Here is a 17,948-nt window from a genome sequence, read left to right on the forward strand (position 1 = left end):
CATCCTTTGCCACTTCCAGAGACCAGAGGAGGGGCTGGTTTGCGTTATTTTCTACTCACGCTGTGGCCCACCCGTCACATAGCTCAAAAAGCATCTCGGGGGCCATCAGGTTTTTATGAGCCCTGGGAAAATCTTGTGAGACCTACTAAAGAGGGCAACTTGGTCCAACAATTAAGGGCACTCTAAAAGTGCAAAGCTGCAGTTCCCGTTGAGGCTCAGCGGGTTAAGGACCCAGCGCTGTCTCTGTGAGGATGTGGGTTCCATCCCTGGTCTCAATCAGTGGGTTTAGGATCTGACATTGCTGCAAGCTGTGGTGTAGGTTGCAGATGCAGCTCTGATTCGACCCCTGGGCTGGGAACCTCCATAGGCTGTGGATGCGGCCCTAAAAAGAAAAAAAAAAAGGTCGCCAAGCTCAGATGCATAACAAATGCACTCTCACAGTTGCCTGGTGGCAGGCCCCTCCCCCATGGTTGCCTGCAGTCCGCTAGAATGAGACTTGCTTCTAATTCTAAACATTAAGAATTTAAGGATGCAGTCAGTGCTTGGTTATCTGTGGTGTGAGTTATCCTTCCCAAATGGCTTCTGTTGGCTGCGGATTACTCTGGCTCCTGCCCCGCGCCTGGGGTTTCCGGGAGGGCAGGATAACAATAGCATGAACTTGATGTCATTGGGGTTGGGACAGGAGGCCGGGCGTCAGTCTCTTATGTATAAAGCAGACGTCTTTCAAAGTATCATGTTTTAGTTTTTTCCAGATTTTGCACGCTTCTTGCCGTCAGTAAGACAAATTAAGAATTGATTGCAATTCTTTCTTCGGTGGGTGTTTTCATAATCAGTGACGCTACAGTTGTAGGGAGGCTGTTTGGTTTTTTTTCCCTTCAAAACACACGATTTTTTTTTTTTTAAAGTTGGGTTGTACTTTTATTTATCTTTTGTTTTTTGTTTTTCTCAATCACGGCATAGGGACATTCCCAGGCTAGGGATCGAACCCACGCCACAGCAGCGACCTAAGCCGCTGCAGTGACAACACTGGATCCTTAACCCACGGCGCCATAAGGGAACTTCCAAGTTGTGTTGTAGTTTTGGTTTTGTTTTTTTTTCCTTTTATCTTTTATTTTTTAAATGATTTTTACTTTTTCCATTATAGTTGGTTTATAGTGTTCTGTCAATTTTCTGTTGTATGGCAAAGTGACCCAGTCACACATACATATACAAGTTCTTTTTTCTCACTCTGTCATGCTTGATCCTAAGTGACTAGATGTGGTTCCCAGGGCTTTACAGCAGGACCCCATTGCTTACCCACTACAAAGGAATCGTCTGCATCTCTTAACCCCGAGCTCCCTGCCCATCCCACAGCGTTGTGCTTTTACGTGTCATGATTTCTTTCATGGACAGGCAGTTATAAATTGCAGCATCTCCAGTAGGCGATTCCGTGTAAAGGAGTCCAGCCCGTCCTCAGAGGTTGCGGATCTAATGGAAAATGAGGACCATAGGGTAGGGGCCCCGGCTGCTGAGCCATCGCACATCCCTCCTGCCTGAGAAGGGCCCCTGTGAGGAGGGGGGTGTGAGTGGTGGGTGTGCATAGAAGCAGTTGCAGGAGTTCCCGTCGTGGCGCAGTGGTTAACGAATCCGACTAGGAACCATGAGGTTGCAGGTTCGGTCCCTGCCCTTGCTCAGTGGGTTGGCGATCCGGCGTTGCCGTGAGCTGTGGTGTAGGTTGCAGACGTGGCTCAGATCCCGCGTTGCTGTGGCTCTGGAGCCACTGGCTCGGCCAGTGGCTACAGCTCCGATTCGACCCCTGGCCTGGGAACCTCCATATGCCGCAGGAGCGGCCCAAGAAATACAACAACAAAAGACAAAAAGCCAAAAAAAAAAAAAAAAAAAAAAAAAAAAGAAGCATTTGCAAAGGAGTTTGGGACATTTGGCCATTTCACTGTGGTTTTGTACACACTCGTGCATTCCCCAGACCTGAGCTGTTTCTGAGCTTTCCGTGCTCCTGGGAGACCAGGTCCAGCAGCCAGGGGGTGATGAGCGTGGCGTGGCTGGTGGGTCACAAATCCTACTTCTCGTGGAGTAAGTCACACGCCTTTGGGATATCTTTGAAAGCCATGTCAGCACGTTCAGCCCCTCCAGGACAGAATACAGACGCAAAATGCAGATCAAGTCCTGGCAACGTCACCTGGACGCCCACCTCGTCCTGCGGTGAAAAGCTGTTCCCGTGAAGTGGACCATTGCTGCTGCTGCTGCTTCTAATGCTTTTTAGGGCCGCATCTGCAGCTGGTGGAGGTTCCCAGGCTGGGGATCAAAACGGAGCTGTAGCTGCCGGCCTATGCCAGAGCCACAGGAACGCAGGATTCGAGCCACATCTGTGACCTACGCCGCAGCTTGCAGCAGTGCCGGATCCTTCACCCACTGAGTGAGGTCAGGGATCAAACCCGCGTCCTCACGGATACTAGTCAGATTCCTAACCTGCTGAGCCACAGCGGGAGCTCCAGCCATCGTTTCTACTTGCTGAGCAGGGCGGGGCGGAAGCTCCCCTCAGGTAATCTTATCCTCACGTGACCTGACTGGTAGGTGCAACTCGTCTTACTGCGACTCGGGGAAGCCTGAGATTCCGGGAAGCTCATTTCCTGTCTTACTTCTGGCAGAGCTTGTGGTGGAACCAGGTCCCAAACGCAAATCTTAAGTGACTTCCGTCTCAACCGTATCAAGATCAGTGGCTCTCAGTTGGGGAGAATTTGGCAGTTCTCTTAAGATGTCTGGCGGCATTTTGATGGGCACTCAGAGCTGGGGGCAATGCTACTGGCATCTGTGGGTGGGAGTGGGAAATGGACCACGCATCCTGCAGTGCACGGGGTCCCGGAGTAGCCGCCCCGGGACGCCCGCAGTGCCGAGGGGGAGACACCTGGCGAGAGGACGGTACTTCCTCACCTGGATGCCGGCTGCGCCGTGGAAGGCGAGGGCAGCCAGGATAGGAGGGAGATGCTTGGGGTCGTCACGCTCTTAGATCCGGGCCAGGCTGGCTGCCGTCGGCACTTCCCTATTGGGGACCCTCCTGGCCTGTGGCCAAGGGAACTCGCCACTCGGGGTTGTAAGCCCCTGCGTGTCAGCAGCCCCTGCGTGCCCAGAAAGGGACCCAGGACACGGTCAGTCTCGCCCATCACCGACTCCTCGTCCTTGCTGTGAAGGACGGATTCTGCATGTGGTCAGAGGCTCGGGGCCGTGGTCGTATTTCCGTGATGACCGTTGACTTGCATCTTGGGCTCTCTGTAGAAAGGGATGCCCGGCAGTCATTTCTTCAGCCGTGTTCCGCGCTGGGCTGTGAGCCTGCGGGAAGCCGGCCCCCAGGGCTTTGGCAGTAGTTTGCTTCAGCCCACAGCGCTCAGGCTGGACCCAAGGTGGGGTACCCTGGCTCATTAGGAGAGAATTAAGGAAGCCCGGGAACAGACTGTGTAATCCCTGCTTACCTGCACCCTCAGAACCAGCCCTGGCTTTTCCCCTTGCGGGGCCGTAGGTGAAGTTGAATTTCTTGCCACGTAGCAATGCTCTTAGGTTGGTGCTAAGGGTTAACAAAGGCATTCTCATTGCCCCTGTTTTAAAGCAACCAACATGCCAGGTTTTGGACTTCCTATGGAAATAGCCCTGCTCTAATTGCCTGTTATAAATTCTTGGGGTTTGAGGTGAAGTATATAGCCCGACGTCTTCTCATAACTAGTTTTTACCGTGATTGAATGCATGACTAGTTGATGAAATGGCTATTTACAGCTGTACATAAAAAATGAAAACGGTTTTTAGTGTTCAGCTTATAGATTTTTTATTACATTTTTTATAAATATTTCATGGGCTGAATTTATGCAGTTCAGTGCAGTGGGATTGAAGTATAATAAGGCGATTGATTTAATACATGCTGGCATCCCGCTGTCCATTTCTTAGAAGAAACTAATGTAATGAGAGTAATTATCTAATGAACACAGGAGCACCAGGTCTTCGCTAAAACAAGGAAGAGGGTGATGAGTTGCACCGGATTAATTTTTAGTATGACGTATCATGCTGGTACGAAGAAAGGCATTAAAGCCCAGGTCATTCTGTATCAATTTTAATGTAATACTAATTAAAACTACTTCCTTTGACTTTTCTGAAGCCCAGTCAGAGAAATCAGGCAGATTAAATGAGACCTTTGAAATGCTGCATATGCAGTGTTTGAGGTCCCTGCAGACCAAAAAACTGGCAGGCTGGAACTGAAAGAATTACACTCGGCAGTGTTTTGGTTTTGTGTATATGATGCACGAAAAGATTTTGGTACTTAAAACGTGTGGAGGGAATTGGCACAGCCTTGAAAATCAACTATAGTTTGAAAAAATGTGGAGTGGGGCTGAATTGCCTGTTTTTTGTGCTTTTTTGCTTGTCTTATTAACTTAAGCTCAGAGAAAGAACGGAGGATTAAAGGCTGACGCTCCGATGGCTACCACCCAAGGAGATTTCCTGAGGCGTCAGGGCTCCTGCACTCGGATCGGAAGGATTCGGTTTCTGTACAGGGCAGGAGTGTCACTTTTTTCTGACATGAAAAGCCTCACCAAGTGCATTTTAATTGTGTTGTGTTACTTAGTTCGAATCCTTTCTCCCCGGTGTCACGTTCTTCATGTTTCTCTGTCACACGAGGTGTATTTATTGAATGGGATGGCAAGAAGCATCTCCTATTTGGGGCGTGTGTAATTGACACACACTAACTTATAAGACCGAGACCGGCTGTGCTTCCAGCCGCTAAAGTAAACCGAGTGAGAAGAGTGAGAAGTTAAGATCGAGGAAGTATTTGGGGGAGAAGCTGAACCTCCAGTGACGGGATGTTCTTTCTTTTTCCCTGTCTTCTGTCTCTGTCAGTCAGAGTCATCAGCTCCTTCTCTAGATTAACACTCAGAGTCACTTAGCTGTTTAATAAAGAACCTGAGTCTTCACCCTGAAGCTCTGTCGCTCAGCCGGGGAGGGGCGCCTTGGTCCTGACTCACGGGCGGCCAGCATGCAGGCAGCTCTGTATAGTCATGTGCCCTTTTTTTTTTTTTTTTTTTTTTTATTGCTTTTGGGGGTCATACCTCTGGCATATGGAAGTTCCCAGGCTAGGGGTCAAATTGGAGCTGCAGCTGCCAGGCTACCCCACAGCCACAGCAACTTGGGATCCGAGCCACCTCTGCGACTTACGCTGCAGCTTGTGGCAATGCCAGATCCTCAACCCACTGGGTGAGGCAATCAAACCCTCATCCTCCCAGATACTAGTCCAGTTCTTAATTCGCTGAGCCACAGTGGGAACTCCTGAAGTTGTGTCTGTTAAACAGCCATGTTGGATTCTTCCAGAATCAGGTCGTGCTTTTTATCAGGCATGGCAGTCCCTTCAAAAAGGCACCTGGGTGACCTGTGTGTACCCAGGATGCTAAGAGGTTTTCTGACGCCTGACCCAACAGGTGAACTAAAGTGGGACCTCAGCCAGAACCGACAAGGCAGAAGGACCACACATACTGTGTTTTGTCCAAACGTCTTTTCCCAGTGCTACCCTCGCCGTTGCCCATCTCAAGCACTGCCTCACTCATTTCCAGCTTCTCGATGTCGGGACCCACACGCTCCGCCGTTTCTCTTCATTCAGTTCACAGATTAGCGCTCGACACGGAGGATTGAAAATGCCCCTGGCGGGTCGAGACGCCTGTGGACTTTGCAGCCGGGGAGTTAACTGGACGAACCACACTAACAGGTGAACCTGTCTGGGTTACCATTCATAACGCGATGAGAAATAGCTGTCGACAACGGTTAACTTGTAAAGCATCGCAGGCGTTCACTGCCCACGTTTCTCGAGTCTTTGTGGCTTAAAGAACGTGAAAGCTGTCAGTGAAGTACTGGTTCAATGTTGATGAAGACGAGGGGGTAATTTTTAGTGTCAGAATTTCCTCTCTGACGATTTTTTCATAAGCCATTGAAGAGCATTGCGAATGGACAGTCCAAAAAAAAAAAATATGGAGATTGTCAGTCAATGGTCAGCCTTAATAGCTATTACTTTGTTGCTTGGCCATATCTGTCTTGGAAATAGAATTTTAGGAGCCTAGAGATTCTAAGAGTTTTACTTTTTAAGAAGATTTTATTGGAGTATCCTCAATGTAAAATGTTGCATTGGTTTCAGGGGTGCAACAAAGTGAATCACTGATACATGTAAATATATGCATTCTTTTTTCTCACAGAGGCTTTACAAACTGTTTAGCAGATTTTCCTGTGCTACATAGTAGGTTTGGTTTCATTTGTGTTTTAGTTGGTGTACTATTAACGGTAAGAAAGCAAAGACGTGTTTTGGTCTTTGCTTCCTGGTCTGTGCCGTGACCTGATAGCTAACACGGGCTGCTAGGTTATCTGAGGGCTAAGCATGCTCTTAGCCTCAGACCACGTGGATTTGAGTCCTGGCTCCTTGTCAGCTGTGTGTCTTGGCTTAAGTAACTTAACCTTTCTGTGTCCTAGTTTCCTCCCGATAGGGTGAGGGGAAAATAATAATTCAAGGAAAGTGCTTGCACGTAGTTACAGTATCTTATTGCTGTTATCGTTTCTACGTGCTTGATACCATGTCACAAACCAAGTTCCCCAGCGCGGTCACTGTGTTTTAGGAGGAGAGTGGGAGTTCCGTGGGTTCAAGAGAGAAGAAAGCTGATGAAATCTCTGTGGATTATGGAAGCGAACGGGTCCATAATCTCTTTTACCTTGTCACCCGACTGAAAATAAGGTTCCCTAAAGAGCGATTGTGCAGGCAGGCTGGTCGGGCCGTCCTCCAGTAAAATGAATGCCGTTTTACTCCTGATCAATAGAAAACTACTTAAGGGCAAACATGTAATGTGCAGCCGCGACTGCAGATGGGAGCAGCGTTGCCAGTGTGTCTCCAAAGAAAAGAGGTTTGCCGACAGGGATTTAACCTGACTGCAGTCCATTTGAATAAACAGTATTTCTTTTCTTTTTCTTTTTTTTTTTTTTTTGTCTTTTTGCCATTTCTTGGGCCGCTCCCACGGCATATGGAGGTTCCCAGGCTAGGGGTCGAATCGGAGCTGTAGCTGCCAGCCTATGCTGGAGCCACAGCAATGCAGGATCCGAGCCACGTCTGCGACCTACACCACAGCTCACGGCAACGCTGGAACCTTGACCCACTGAGCAAGGGCAGGGACCGAACCCACAAGCTCATGGTTCCTAGTCGGATTCGTTAACCACTGCGCCACGACGGGAACTCCAACAGTATTTCTTGTATGTGACAGGCGTGTCGTGCCTGCTGGCATCCCGAGGTTGTGGCTCTGCCTCCTGATTTCAGGCGCAGCATCATTCTTGATCCAGTAATGGACAGGTGCGAAGAGGCCAGAGTGAATCTCTCAACCCACAGTGAATTTCCCACTACCTCTCACTGGATAATGGGTTTTGTGAGTCATTTCAGGAATCAAGAACTCACTCTGTCTCCTTAGAATTGAGACGGATGAGCTGGTGTGTGTACATGAATCTATGTTTGCTCTAACTGCATTAACAGCCTGAAGCAAATGGTCTGTGAGTGACTAAATTTGTTTTTCAGGGAGAATCTCTGTACCTTTTCTCACACGCTAATATCCATTTACACACACACACACACACACACACACACACACACACAGAGCTCAGAAGGTCTGTGTATTGGCCTCTTTGGAAATTCACTGGTGTTGAATTTTTGTCATAAAAACCTCTTCATTTGTTAGAAGCCCCGAATGACCCCTTTGGCCTCATAAGTCGGACTTTGCCAGCCCCCTAATGGAACTGCCTGCACCCTGGCCCAGAACCTTTTTTCCGTCATTCTGAATCTCATGCTTTTTACATTCAGAATGAAGATTCACTCCTTTGAATCCTTTAAAGGGCTTGGCTAAAGACTTCCGTTCTGTGGTCAAGGTCACCTTGAGAGCTGGGATGCAGAAGGTGCCTGAGGTCATGGATCCGTCTTACTTAGAAATCTACTCAAAGAGCAGAAGGAGGAAGAGTTCACAGGACACAGAAGGACACACAGGCTGAAATCAAGAGGGGGTGAAGACGGCGGGTAGACCAGAAGCCCAGGATGCTGTCAGGCCGTCCCTCCAGCAGAAAGTAAAGTGGGTGTGAACGGGAGAACAGGTGCGAGGTCGAAATTCCTGGTGATAGAGGAACCCGGGGAGCAAATCACAGGTTTCCTGTGGGTGAACCACGTCTTGCAAATGTTTAGCCTTGTAGCTGTGACTAACGGGAGAGATGCTGCAGCAAGAAAGGGCATCGCTAGCAGAGGGAAACAGAAGATTTGGGAAAATACTCCTTTCATCTTGCCCCGTTGTCATGGCCACCCGTGTGTCATTAGCATCCGAGGACACCTATGTATTGTCCAACAGTTTCCTAGCACCTGCTCGATAAACCTGTTGGGTCTGTTCAGGCAAAGTTTCAGTATGTCTTAATTTTGGAATCACTCCTCTTTTCAAAAGATTAAAGGGTTTTGTGCCTAAAAGGGGAAAAGTGTCTGCAAGACCCACTTGTGTGATTCTGTTCCTGACAGTGAGATGCTGGGCCACGTCGGTGGCTGCCGGGAACCTTCCCTTTTCATGTTTTCGTTCAGATGTCCGTCATTTTGGGTTCCCCGTTTTTGTGGGTTTTGTGAAGTCTCTAGCTGTGCCTTGGCATTATGGGTGTTAAGTATTGATTTGCCTTAACATTCTCTGCTGTTTTCCTTTGATTCCTTCTCAGAGCCACCTTTAAAAATAAATGCTTTGTTTTCAGTACTTTTTTTTTAAAAAGCAATCATCTCCTGCACCTAAGAGTATTTTTATAAAGTGTTGCTTGTAAGCTCAACCAGTGTTGGTCACATCCATCCGTGTTCGTTGAGCGTTGAGCTCAGCAAATGCTTGGCTGTTCACTGAGTGCATCACCATGCATCACCTGTCTGAAGCTCATCACCCCCGCCCCGGATGCTCTGGGTGCTGCAGCCGGACCAGCATTTACTGCGTATCCACTGGTCCAGAGACTTGCAGTGACATGAGGAATGACAGCCCTTGTGCTTCTATGGGCATTTGTGTGCTGCACCTTCTTTGGGACAGCAGTGCCGGGGTGGCGAGTCTTAACAGGTAGTTCTTTGGTCCGGTGACCTCTGCTGTCCTGTACCGATCAGCCTCTGCAGGGGGAGCAGACACAGCCCCGCCGACTCTGCACGATCCTCAGAGCCGCATGCAGGACGGCATCCTTGGATGAATTAAAAATCCACTTTACATTGGCAGATAAGAGAAAGTCGTAAACCCCCAGACATTTTTGCTCGTCTTACCCGGTTGATGTGTTGAGATACACACAGCAGGATTGACTTGAAGCCCTTCTTTCTTTGGGGACAGGCTGCGGTACGTTTATTTATCCACTGCTGTGTGTACAGGCGCTGAGTTATGAGGCTCCTTCCCTCTTCAAGAGATAAATGCCGGCATCCGGAGTCCGGCCGCCTCCTCTCTTGCTGGGTCGCCAAGTGGTTATTGAACCTTGTTTCTGGGGAGGCAGGAAAGTGCACATGAGGTTGCTGTGAGCCCATCTACAAACCTGCCAGGCACAGATTGAACAGGAGGTGTTGCTCCTTGTTATCAGGCCGGAGGAGCCAGGGCACACGGCCCTTTTGGAGTCTTTTGTACCCACATGGCCAAGTACAGCCACCGGTACCCTGAATACTCTTAGACACAGAAGACAGGGACAGGCTGGGTCCCCTCAGGGTCCTCACTGAAGCCTGCAAAGCAAGTGCAGTAGCAAGAGGCCACGTTTTCTGAGGATGCCCCCCATGTGTTTGATTGATTGATTGATTGATTGATTGATCGATGGCAGTTCCCGGTTCATTCAGAAGTTCCCGGGACATGCGGAGGTTCCCAGGTCAGGGACTGAACCCTCCACAGCAGCCACCCCAGCTGCTGCAGTGACAATGCTGGATCTCTAACCTGCAGCACCACCAGGAAACTCTGACCCTTGCTTTTTTTAGATGACTTGATTGCCGCTCTTACTCCGCCGAGACAGTCCCGAAGAAGATTAAAGCCCTGCAGTGTGATTTTGTTTGTTTGTTTGCTTAGTATAAATTTCAGCATGAGCACAAAGGCTTGCTTCCCTTGGGAAAGCAGTTTAGCCTGCAGAAAACAAGTAAATGCATGGTCTCTTGCCGTCATTAGAAATCCAGCATGGGGAGGGTTAATTATGTCAGTCCGATTTCAGGCACCCACCAAAACTCAGTGACTCAGTAACTCCAGACAGTTGCTGAGTTAATTCCGGATACCATTGATTTCAGCGTTTTTGTCCTTTCCCCTCAGGACCACGCAGATTTGCGCAGCCATTTCTTCACCGTTGGGATGAAGCTCGAAGCAGTGAATATGAGTGAGCCCTCGCACATCTGTCCTGCATCAGTGACCAAGGTGAGGCTCCCTCCCCAGCGCTCACGTCCACTCTAAGTGGAGCACACACGTCTTTCTATTCCAAGCCAACCCGATGTGGGGATCTGTCAAGGCGCCAGGCACACCTAAGGAGGAATTGCCTCCTCTCCAGGCTGGTGCGGTTGTCAGCTCCCTTCTGTCACTAATGTCATGGCGTGAGACCCCTCCGATGGCTCCTCTTGTGATGATGGGGTGCAGGTCAGGTGTCCTGTGATGGTACAGAGTGCAGATGCTCCCGTCCTGCCGTGACCTGGACGAGGGTTCAGATGTGGAACTGTGAGTGCACGGTGGGGAACTCAGCCGCTGTCGAGGTGCCCCCGTCTCCCAGGAGTGACCCTGAAACTGCCGTCTGTCCCATGCCACCTGAAGGAAAGGACCGATGGGTTGGCCGGGTGTAATCTTTGTAACAGTAACTTGTCCTTCCTGCACCGGTCATGGTTCATATGATCTGCTTCTGTTTTGAAAATACTTGAAAACGATGCAAAGCAAATCCCCACCCCCAGGGGGTCAGCCCTTCCCTGCCTTCCTCTCTCCTGCTTTCGGTGACTACAGGGAACGTCACCCAGCTAAGATTCACAAGTTTAAAACAAAGCTACTGAGGAAGTTCCCGCCGTGGCTCAGCGGTAATGAGCCTGACTAGTATCCATGAGGACTCGGGTTCGACCCCTGGCCTCTCTCAGTGGGTTAAGGATTCGGGTTGCCGTGAGCTGTGGTGTAGCTTGCAGACGCGGCTCGGATCCCACGTTGGCTGTGGCTGTGGTCGATTTGCCCTAAAAGGAAAAATGAATAAATAAATCAATCAATAAATAAAACGGAGTTACCATGTCATGGAAAGACATTTTTATTACAGTCTGATCATCTTTGAAGATTGCAATTTCCCTTCCTCATCAAAGAAATCTCTATGAAGTGACCTATCCTAACATTTAAAGTATGGGTTTCTACCTTAAATACATCTATGCACCATTTATATCCTCTTACAAATGGTGCGAGAAACTAACAAACCGAGATTCTTAGCCAACATGTGTTTTAATGAACAGCCTTCCACGTGTTTCGTGGGGGTTTAAAAGTCAATTCCGTTTTAATTCCTTTTCCTGAAAGAGACCCGGTGATTCATGTTTTGAAGTTATTGGAATCATGCTTTTTAAAAAATTTATGATAGTGTGCAAGATTTTCCAAAATTTGAGACATATTCTGGTGATGAAATATGACAGAATATGGGAAATGGCTGTGATAATGAAATGTCTTTTTCTTTTCTAAAGATTTTTTGCCTTAATGAACATAAATTATTTCTGTAACTGTTAAAGCAATTTATTTAAAGGACAATTACATAGAACAAATAATGACTGAGGCTCTGAATGATTATCTGGGGGTTGAAATGCATGCTCTCACTGCTCACACACCATCCATTCATGACCTTTTTATTTGGAATGGCCTGGGGGGTTTACTGTGTATTCCGGGGGTTTGCACATTTTCCCCGATCTGAGGAGTGATACCTTGTTGAACCCCGGCCAGAATTTCCCTTTGATCCAATAGCAGGTGATCTGGTAATGCCAGCTGACCCCTTCTCTCGATGCGTGTCGGCCCCTTCTTTTTCTAGGAGGCTGTGGGGTCAGCTTCACTGGGGGTTTACAAATAAACCAAACAGAGGTGCAGATGGGCGTAGTCTGACAATGGGAGACAATTTCTCTATCTTTAAATAGTTGTCTGAGGTCCCAGCTGTAGTGCAGCGGGTTAACAATCTAGCTTATTATCGGGTTCGGTCCCCGGCCCGGCGCAGTGGGTTCAAGATCCGGCATTGGTTGCCGTAGCTGTGGTGGCGGTTGCAGTTGTGGCTCCGCCTCGATCCCTGGCCCAGGAACTTCCATGTGCCGTGGGGGCGGCTGAAAAAGAAAATTAAGTAAGTAATTGTCACGGATAATGTTAGGATGTGACGTTTCAGCCCAGGGAGCTTTATCTCTTTGGGTAGACTTCCAGGGACCGACGTTTGATTTTTTGCAAAATCAAACAAACAAAAAAAAAAGAAAAAACAAGAACGAAGGAATTTTCTAGGTAAATGTTATTGGGGTGGAGGCAAGGCGCTCTTTCCTCTGCTGTTGAAGCGGTTTTTCTTTGCGTTCTCTTTCCCTTACCCTCCATCCCAAAGGTAACCTGCTTCAGCGGTTCTGTGTCTGGCGGATTCTCCTTGTGTTCCTGGCCGCGTGCGGCCGCCTCTTACACGTGGCTCGGCGCCCCTCTAGGTGCAAGACTCACCCACGTGGCAGGAAGAGTTAGACTGTTTTCATGCCGAAGATTTTTATAATTAAGTGGATTTCTCTTAACATCGGAGGAGGTTTTAGATATTATGTGTGAGACAGTAACACGCTGCTATTAATTACTCATCCTCATGAAAATTTCATTTTTCTTCTCCTTGGGGCTTGTCTTCGTGGCCCAACCATTGAAGAAATAAATAACAAATAGATGAGAAGTCAGAGAAGTGCGTGGAAGAGGCAGTGTGCAGCGACCAGCCGGGGGCACCGTGGGGGCGTTACGGGGACATGCTGCTGACGGTTTCAGCTGGGGACGCGTGCGGTTTAGACACAGGATCCTGGCATTAGAAGTTGCAGGTTCTGTTTTGAGGTCGGCGCGCTCCGAGCCGCGTGGTCTTGGGCCAGTTGCCCGACTGCTCTGGGCTTTAGTCCTGAGGCCTGTGCTTCTGGACCAGGTGGACTGGTGTTTCTGAGCCACTGGGACCATGAACCTGATGGATTTGAAGACGCTTAATCTTGCTTTTCCTCTGAATTATGTGCCCGGGAAATGTGCGTTTCAAAGGGTTCCTGAAATTCTCTAGTGCCTGTTCTTCCAGGCTCCGGTTTTGTGAAGGAATCCTGGTTCCAGAATTGCGCATTTTTATTTTTCATTTTATTTATTTAGTTAGTTTTTGTCTTTTTAAGGTTGCATGTGTGGCATATGGAGGTTCTCAGGCTAGGGGGCGAATCAAAGCTGCAGCTGCCGGCCTACACCACAGCCACAGCAACAGGGGATCCGAGCTGCATCTGACCTACACCACACCTCACGGCAACGCTGGATCCCTAACCCACTGAGCAAGGCCAGGGATCGACCTCATGGATACCAGTTGGGTTTATTACCTCTGGGCCGCAACGGGAATGCCTCCTGTTTGGTTTGGTTTGGTTTTCTAAGAATTGCACATTTTTATTCACAGCTCCGTGTGTGTGTGTGTGTGTGTGTGTGTGTGTGTGTGTGTGTGTCGGACTAGATCACATGAATGTACTAATGTTTACGGAACACTCACAGGCACCTTTCTGGGAGATGGGACCGTGGACAGAGTCCTTGCTCTTACAGAGCTTATATGGTGTTGGGGGCGCAGACAGACAGTAACAACCTCCGAAGTAAATTACCATCATGCGTCATGTGTTGAACGCTAAGGCGAACGGGGGGACATTGGGAAGGGACCCCTGAGGCATCGGAGTGAAGGACAGAGACGTGGTTTAAGTCGCCTGTCGGGGCCGGCCTGCCCCCGAGGGTGCGGCTCTGTCCTTGGCTCCCGAAAGTCTGTTCTCAAAGGCACCCCTCGGGCAGCAGACATCTAAGGATTATTAGAACTCACGTCGAGCAGACCAGACGTGCGTCCACTCTCCTGCTTAGCTTTGACCCTGGCCGATGCCAGAAAGCGTTTTGTAAATGAAGGCGCTAGGAGTGGTAGCTTAGTAAGAGGGTTCGCGTGTTCTCAGAAACACCGGTTTATGTCTGTTGACTGGGAAAGGGATCTGCCCCCGCCCCGGCCTGCGTTACCTGCTGGGCTCTCTAAGCCGGTCACGCGTTTCTGTGTGGCTGTCCACCCGAGAGTCGCCCTCTGCTTTTCCCATCAGCCCGTCTTGTTCCCCCTCCTCTTCCTTGTGGGTGTTATTTATCACACTCCACTCGTGGCTCGAGCAGTTCCTGCATACTGGCGTTTTCTAGGCATTGTGGGAATATCTTTTTTTTTTTTTTTTTTTTGTCTTTTTGCCATTTCTTGGGCCGCTCCCGTGGCATATGGAGGTTCCCAGGCTAGGGGTCGAATCGGAGCTGTAGCTGCCAGCCTACGCCAGAGCCACAGCAACGTGGGATCCGAGCCGCGTCTGCAACCTACACCACAGCTCACAGCAACGCCGGATCCTCAACCCACTGAGCAAGGACAGGGATCGAACCCTTAACCTCATGGTTCCTAGTCGGATTCGTTAACCACTGTGCCACGACGGGAACTCCTGTGGGAATATCTTGATGCGTAACCAGCATAGGGCTGTCCTCAAAGGGCTGGGGGTCGGCCGGGAGAGAGGGACGTGGCGTCCGGCACAGCAGGAAGGGGATGTTCAGCGCAGAGGTGCACGCCCGATGCTGGGGCGTGGGGAGGGGTCCAGCAGCATTCACGCTGGGGATGCGCCTTGAAACAGGCGCACAGCACAGGGGCCGTTCTAGGTGTGGATCTCTGAGGCAGGACGTGCCGGTGAGAGAGGCTTCCTCTTGGGCTGGAGGGCTGGTGGCTCGAGGGGTGGACGCACGGTGGGGCCAGACGTCTCTCAGCCGGACGGTGGGTGGAGGTTCTTGAGTGATGCAGTGTAAGGATGCGGGTCCCGCTGCTGATATTGAAAAACCCGTCCCGGCTAGAATTTGTCTTCACTTTATCAGTTTGTTTTTCTCCTGGCTCGGGCTGTTGGTTCGCTTCCATTAAGTCACGAATGCTATTGCTTCTCGAGCGCCTCATATATTCAAGTTATTCAACTACTTTCCATTAATAGGATCACAAGTATCAACTAACTTTTGCCGGGGGACCATCTGCGTGACAGATATGGGAGGGCCAGTCCTGTGGGTGGGATGTGTTTACTGCCTTTGGAAGGGGGCCCGTCTGTCACACTAGCAAATTACATGTCGACCCTGAGGAATTAACTCCGGGCTCTACTGTCTTTTCTTTCAGGTTTTTAACAGTCATTTCTTTCAAGTGACTATCGATGACCTAAGGCCAGAACCTAGTAAACTCTCAATGCTGTGCCATGCGGATTCTTTGGGGATCTTACCCGTCCAGTGGTGCCTTAAAAACGGAGTCAGTCTCACACCTCCCAAAGGTTTGTATTCTGGGGGAAAGTCGAGGGTTCATGCCCTGCAGGAGGATGCCGGACTGTCACGGATGCCCCTGTCAACACGGAGACGTCGATGTTGTCAACATTTTAGATGTCGTGAAAATACAGCGTGTTTCACGGTTAGCGTGGCGTGGGAGTCTGTTTCAGCCCCTTCCCCTGGTGCGGGGTGTGGCCCTGGGCTCTCCCAGAAACCATTGCTCCTGCCTCTGACTGCGTGACTGCCCTAGGAGGAGACTTAGGTACAGGTTGTGCTGCCTACAGATGACCAGGCAAATCAGTGCGCTTAGTTTTCCAGACTGTTACGTAGGAACACCGCTGGTCCTCCACGGACGCGCTGCAGAATCAAAGACACGATACACATCCACGTATTTTCATAATTCTTTAAATGATGGTACAGCAGTTCCGTGGGTAAGAATCCTTGCATTCCGACGGCAGCGGCTCCAGCCCCAGGGAGGTGTGGGTTCGATCCCCGCCCTGGAGCAGTGGGTTGAAGGGATGGCTGCCGCTGCAGCGTAGGTCACAGCTGCAGCTTGGATTCAGTTCCTGGCCTGAGAACGTCCGTATACCACGGGCCCAGCCATAAAGAAGAAAATGACGATGCAGGTTCTGTGTCATGAACCACCTCTTGGTAGTAGGGAAGAGCTGTCTTCCTGCTGTGAAATTGCGGCAACGGGCCAGTGGTAGAGTTTGAAGCCCTTGGGTCGTCTTTGTTTCTTCCCAAGTTCTCAGCAGGGCATGCATGCGAATCGGTCCTGTGTCTAGATAACTGAAATGCTGCCGGGTTGCACTTTGCAAATTCCTGATTAGTTCCCAGTCAAAGAGGGTCTATCGAGGAATTTTTTAAAAATTATGTGGGTGTTTCCTTACACAGCTAAAAAGTAGGAAAAATATTTCTATATGCATTTTGGATGCTTAACTGATGGATGGCAGAGGTGTCGTGTTTATTAGAATCTTTAGAATTTCTAAATATGTTTCAGAAAATAGACTGATCACATAGCGTCAGACTTTCCTAGGAAAATGGGTGTGCCTCTTTGGATAATTGCATTGCGTCTTGTTAAAAATTTGTTTTACGTTAAGGTAACTGAACTCTTAAACATGCAGTGAAATGACAGTACAGGTATGTTTATTGTAGTGCATATTTTTGATGTCTTAAGCTTTTCTGTATGTCATGTTTGGCTACAGTTACCATTTCTTCTCTGTCACCCAAGTATTTGCGGTATTTAGTGACATCACATCGTCTTGCTGTGAATCGTCCCCTGTGTTTTTCCCCTCTTGGGAGTGAAGCCTACCTTCCCTGGTCAAAGATTAGGTCACATCTCGTCAAATACTGGGTCGTGGTGATGAGTACCTTCCCGTAAGAGCATCTCAGTGATAACCATTCTTAAGCCCTCGAAGCCTTCAAGAAGTCTGATTCCCCAGTCATTTCTAGGGGCTGTCTTGGCTGTGGGACTGTTATCTTGACGTCGGAGAGTTTTTACTCATAAAGCAGTAAGAGGAAGACCAGTAACTTAGAGACAAAGGCTTTTGGATATGAGCAGATACTCTTCTCAATAGAGAATCACGGCTCCTAACGTGAACCCATCCGAATAAGAGAAACGCCCGTTAAGATCCTGTTAGAATGGCGCACGTCACTCAGATGAGGTAGGATCCACAAGAGAGAGGAAGCAGCAGCTCTGTCTTGATGGGAATGTGGAGAAACAGGATTCACAGACTTGCTGGTAAGAGAGCAGGTAGGTGCAAACTATATGGAAGGCAGTTTGGTAAATGTTACCAAAATTCTACAGATGCGTTTAGCCGCTGACGTAGCAATTCCACTCCTGGAAATTTCTCCTAAACTCTTAATGTACAGATTAATAGCCATTAAAGTTTGTGGGTTTGGGGTTTTTTTTGTGGTATGATGTATAATAGCAAAAGACTGGGGAAAATCCAAGAGCCCGTCCGTATGGGATGGTGTGGTAGATACTGGGTGTGTATATAATGAGAACTGTGCAGCTGTGAAAAAGGACAGGGCACATCTCTAAGGACTGGTAGAGGAAGCTCTCCAAGATAGGCTGAGGGTGCCAGAGCCCAGTGGAGTGTCGTCGGAGGCCGTTTTTTTAGAGAAGAGGTTTATAAGGATATATACTTGTGTTGGCACATGTGCCTCTAAAGAGACTCTGAAGGTTATGTAAGAAACCGAGGAAAACGATGACTGACCTGTGGGCTGTGGGCTGTGAAGACAGTGGCCAGATGGGAGTGAGACTTAACAGAAAGCTTTTTTTTTTTTTGTCTTTTCGTCTTTTTAGGGCTGCACCCGTGGCATGTGGAGGTTCCCAGGCTGGGGTCGAATCAGAGCTAGAGCTGCCAGCTTACGCCACAGCCACAGCAACGCAGGATCTGAGCCGTGTCTGCGACCTACACCACA

General features: G+C 49.1%; 1 protein-coding gene across 6 annotated transcripts in view; it reads left to right on the plus strand.

Annotated features, from left to right (window-relative positions):
- The window catches only part of SFMBT2 (Scm like with four mbt domains 2), a 193,387-nt gene that overhangs the window by 113,849 nt on the left and 61,590 nt on the right, over positions 1–17,948 (plus strand). For all 6 annotated transcript variants that reach the window (XM_021065007.2, XM_021065006.2, XM_084980991.1 and 3 more), the window contains 2 exons: positions 10,314–10,415; positions 15,382–15,529. In XM_021065007.2, coding sequence (XP_020920666.2) covers positions 10,314–10,415; positions 15,382–15,529 — 250 coding nt within the window. The remainder of the gene's footprint in view (positions 1–10,313; positions 10,416–15,381; positions 15,530–17,948) is intronic.

The sequence above is a fragment of the Sus scrofa genome, chromosome 10 (assembly GCF_054392235.1).
Source record: "Sus scrofa isolate SSC_HxYL_T2T_F1_AM1 chromosome 10, Sscrofa_HxYL_maternal_Yorkshire_Landrace_v2.0, whole genome shotgun sequence".
Lineage (NCBI taxonomy): Eukaryota > Metazoa > Chordata > Mammalia > Artiodactyla > Suidae > Sus > Sus scrofa.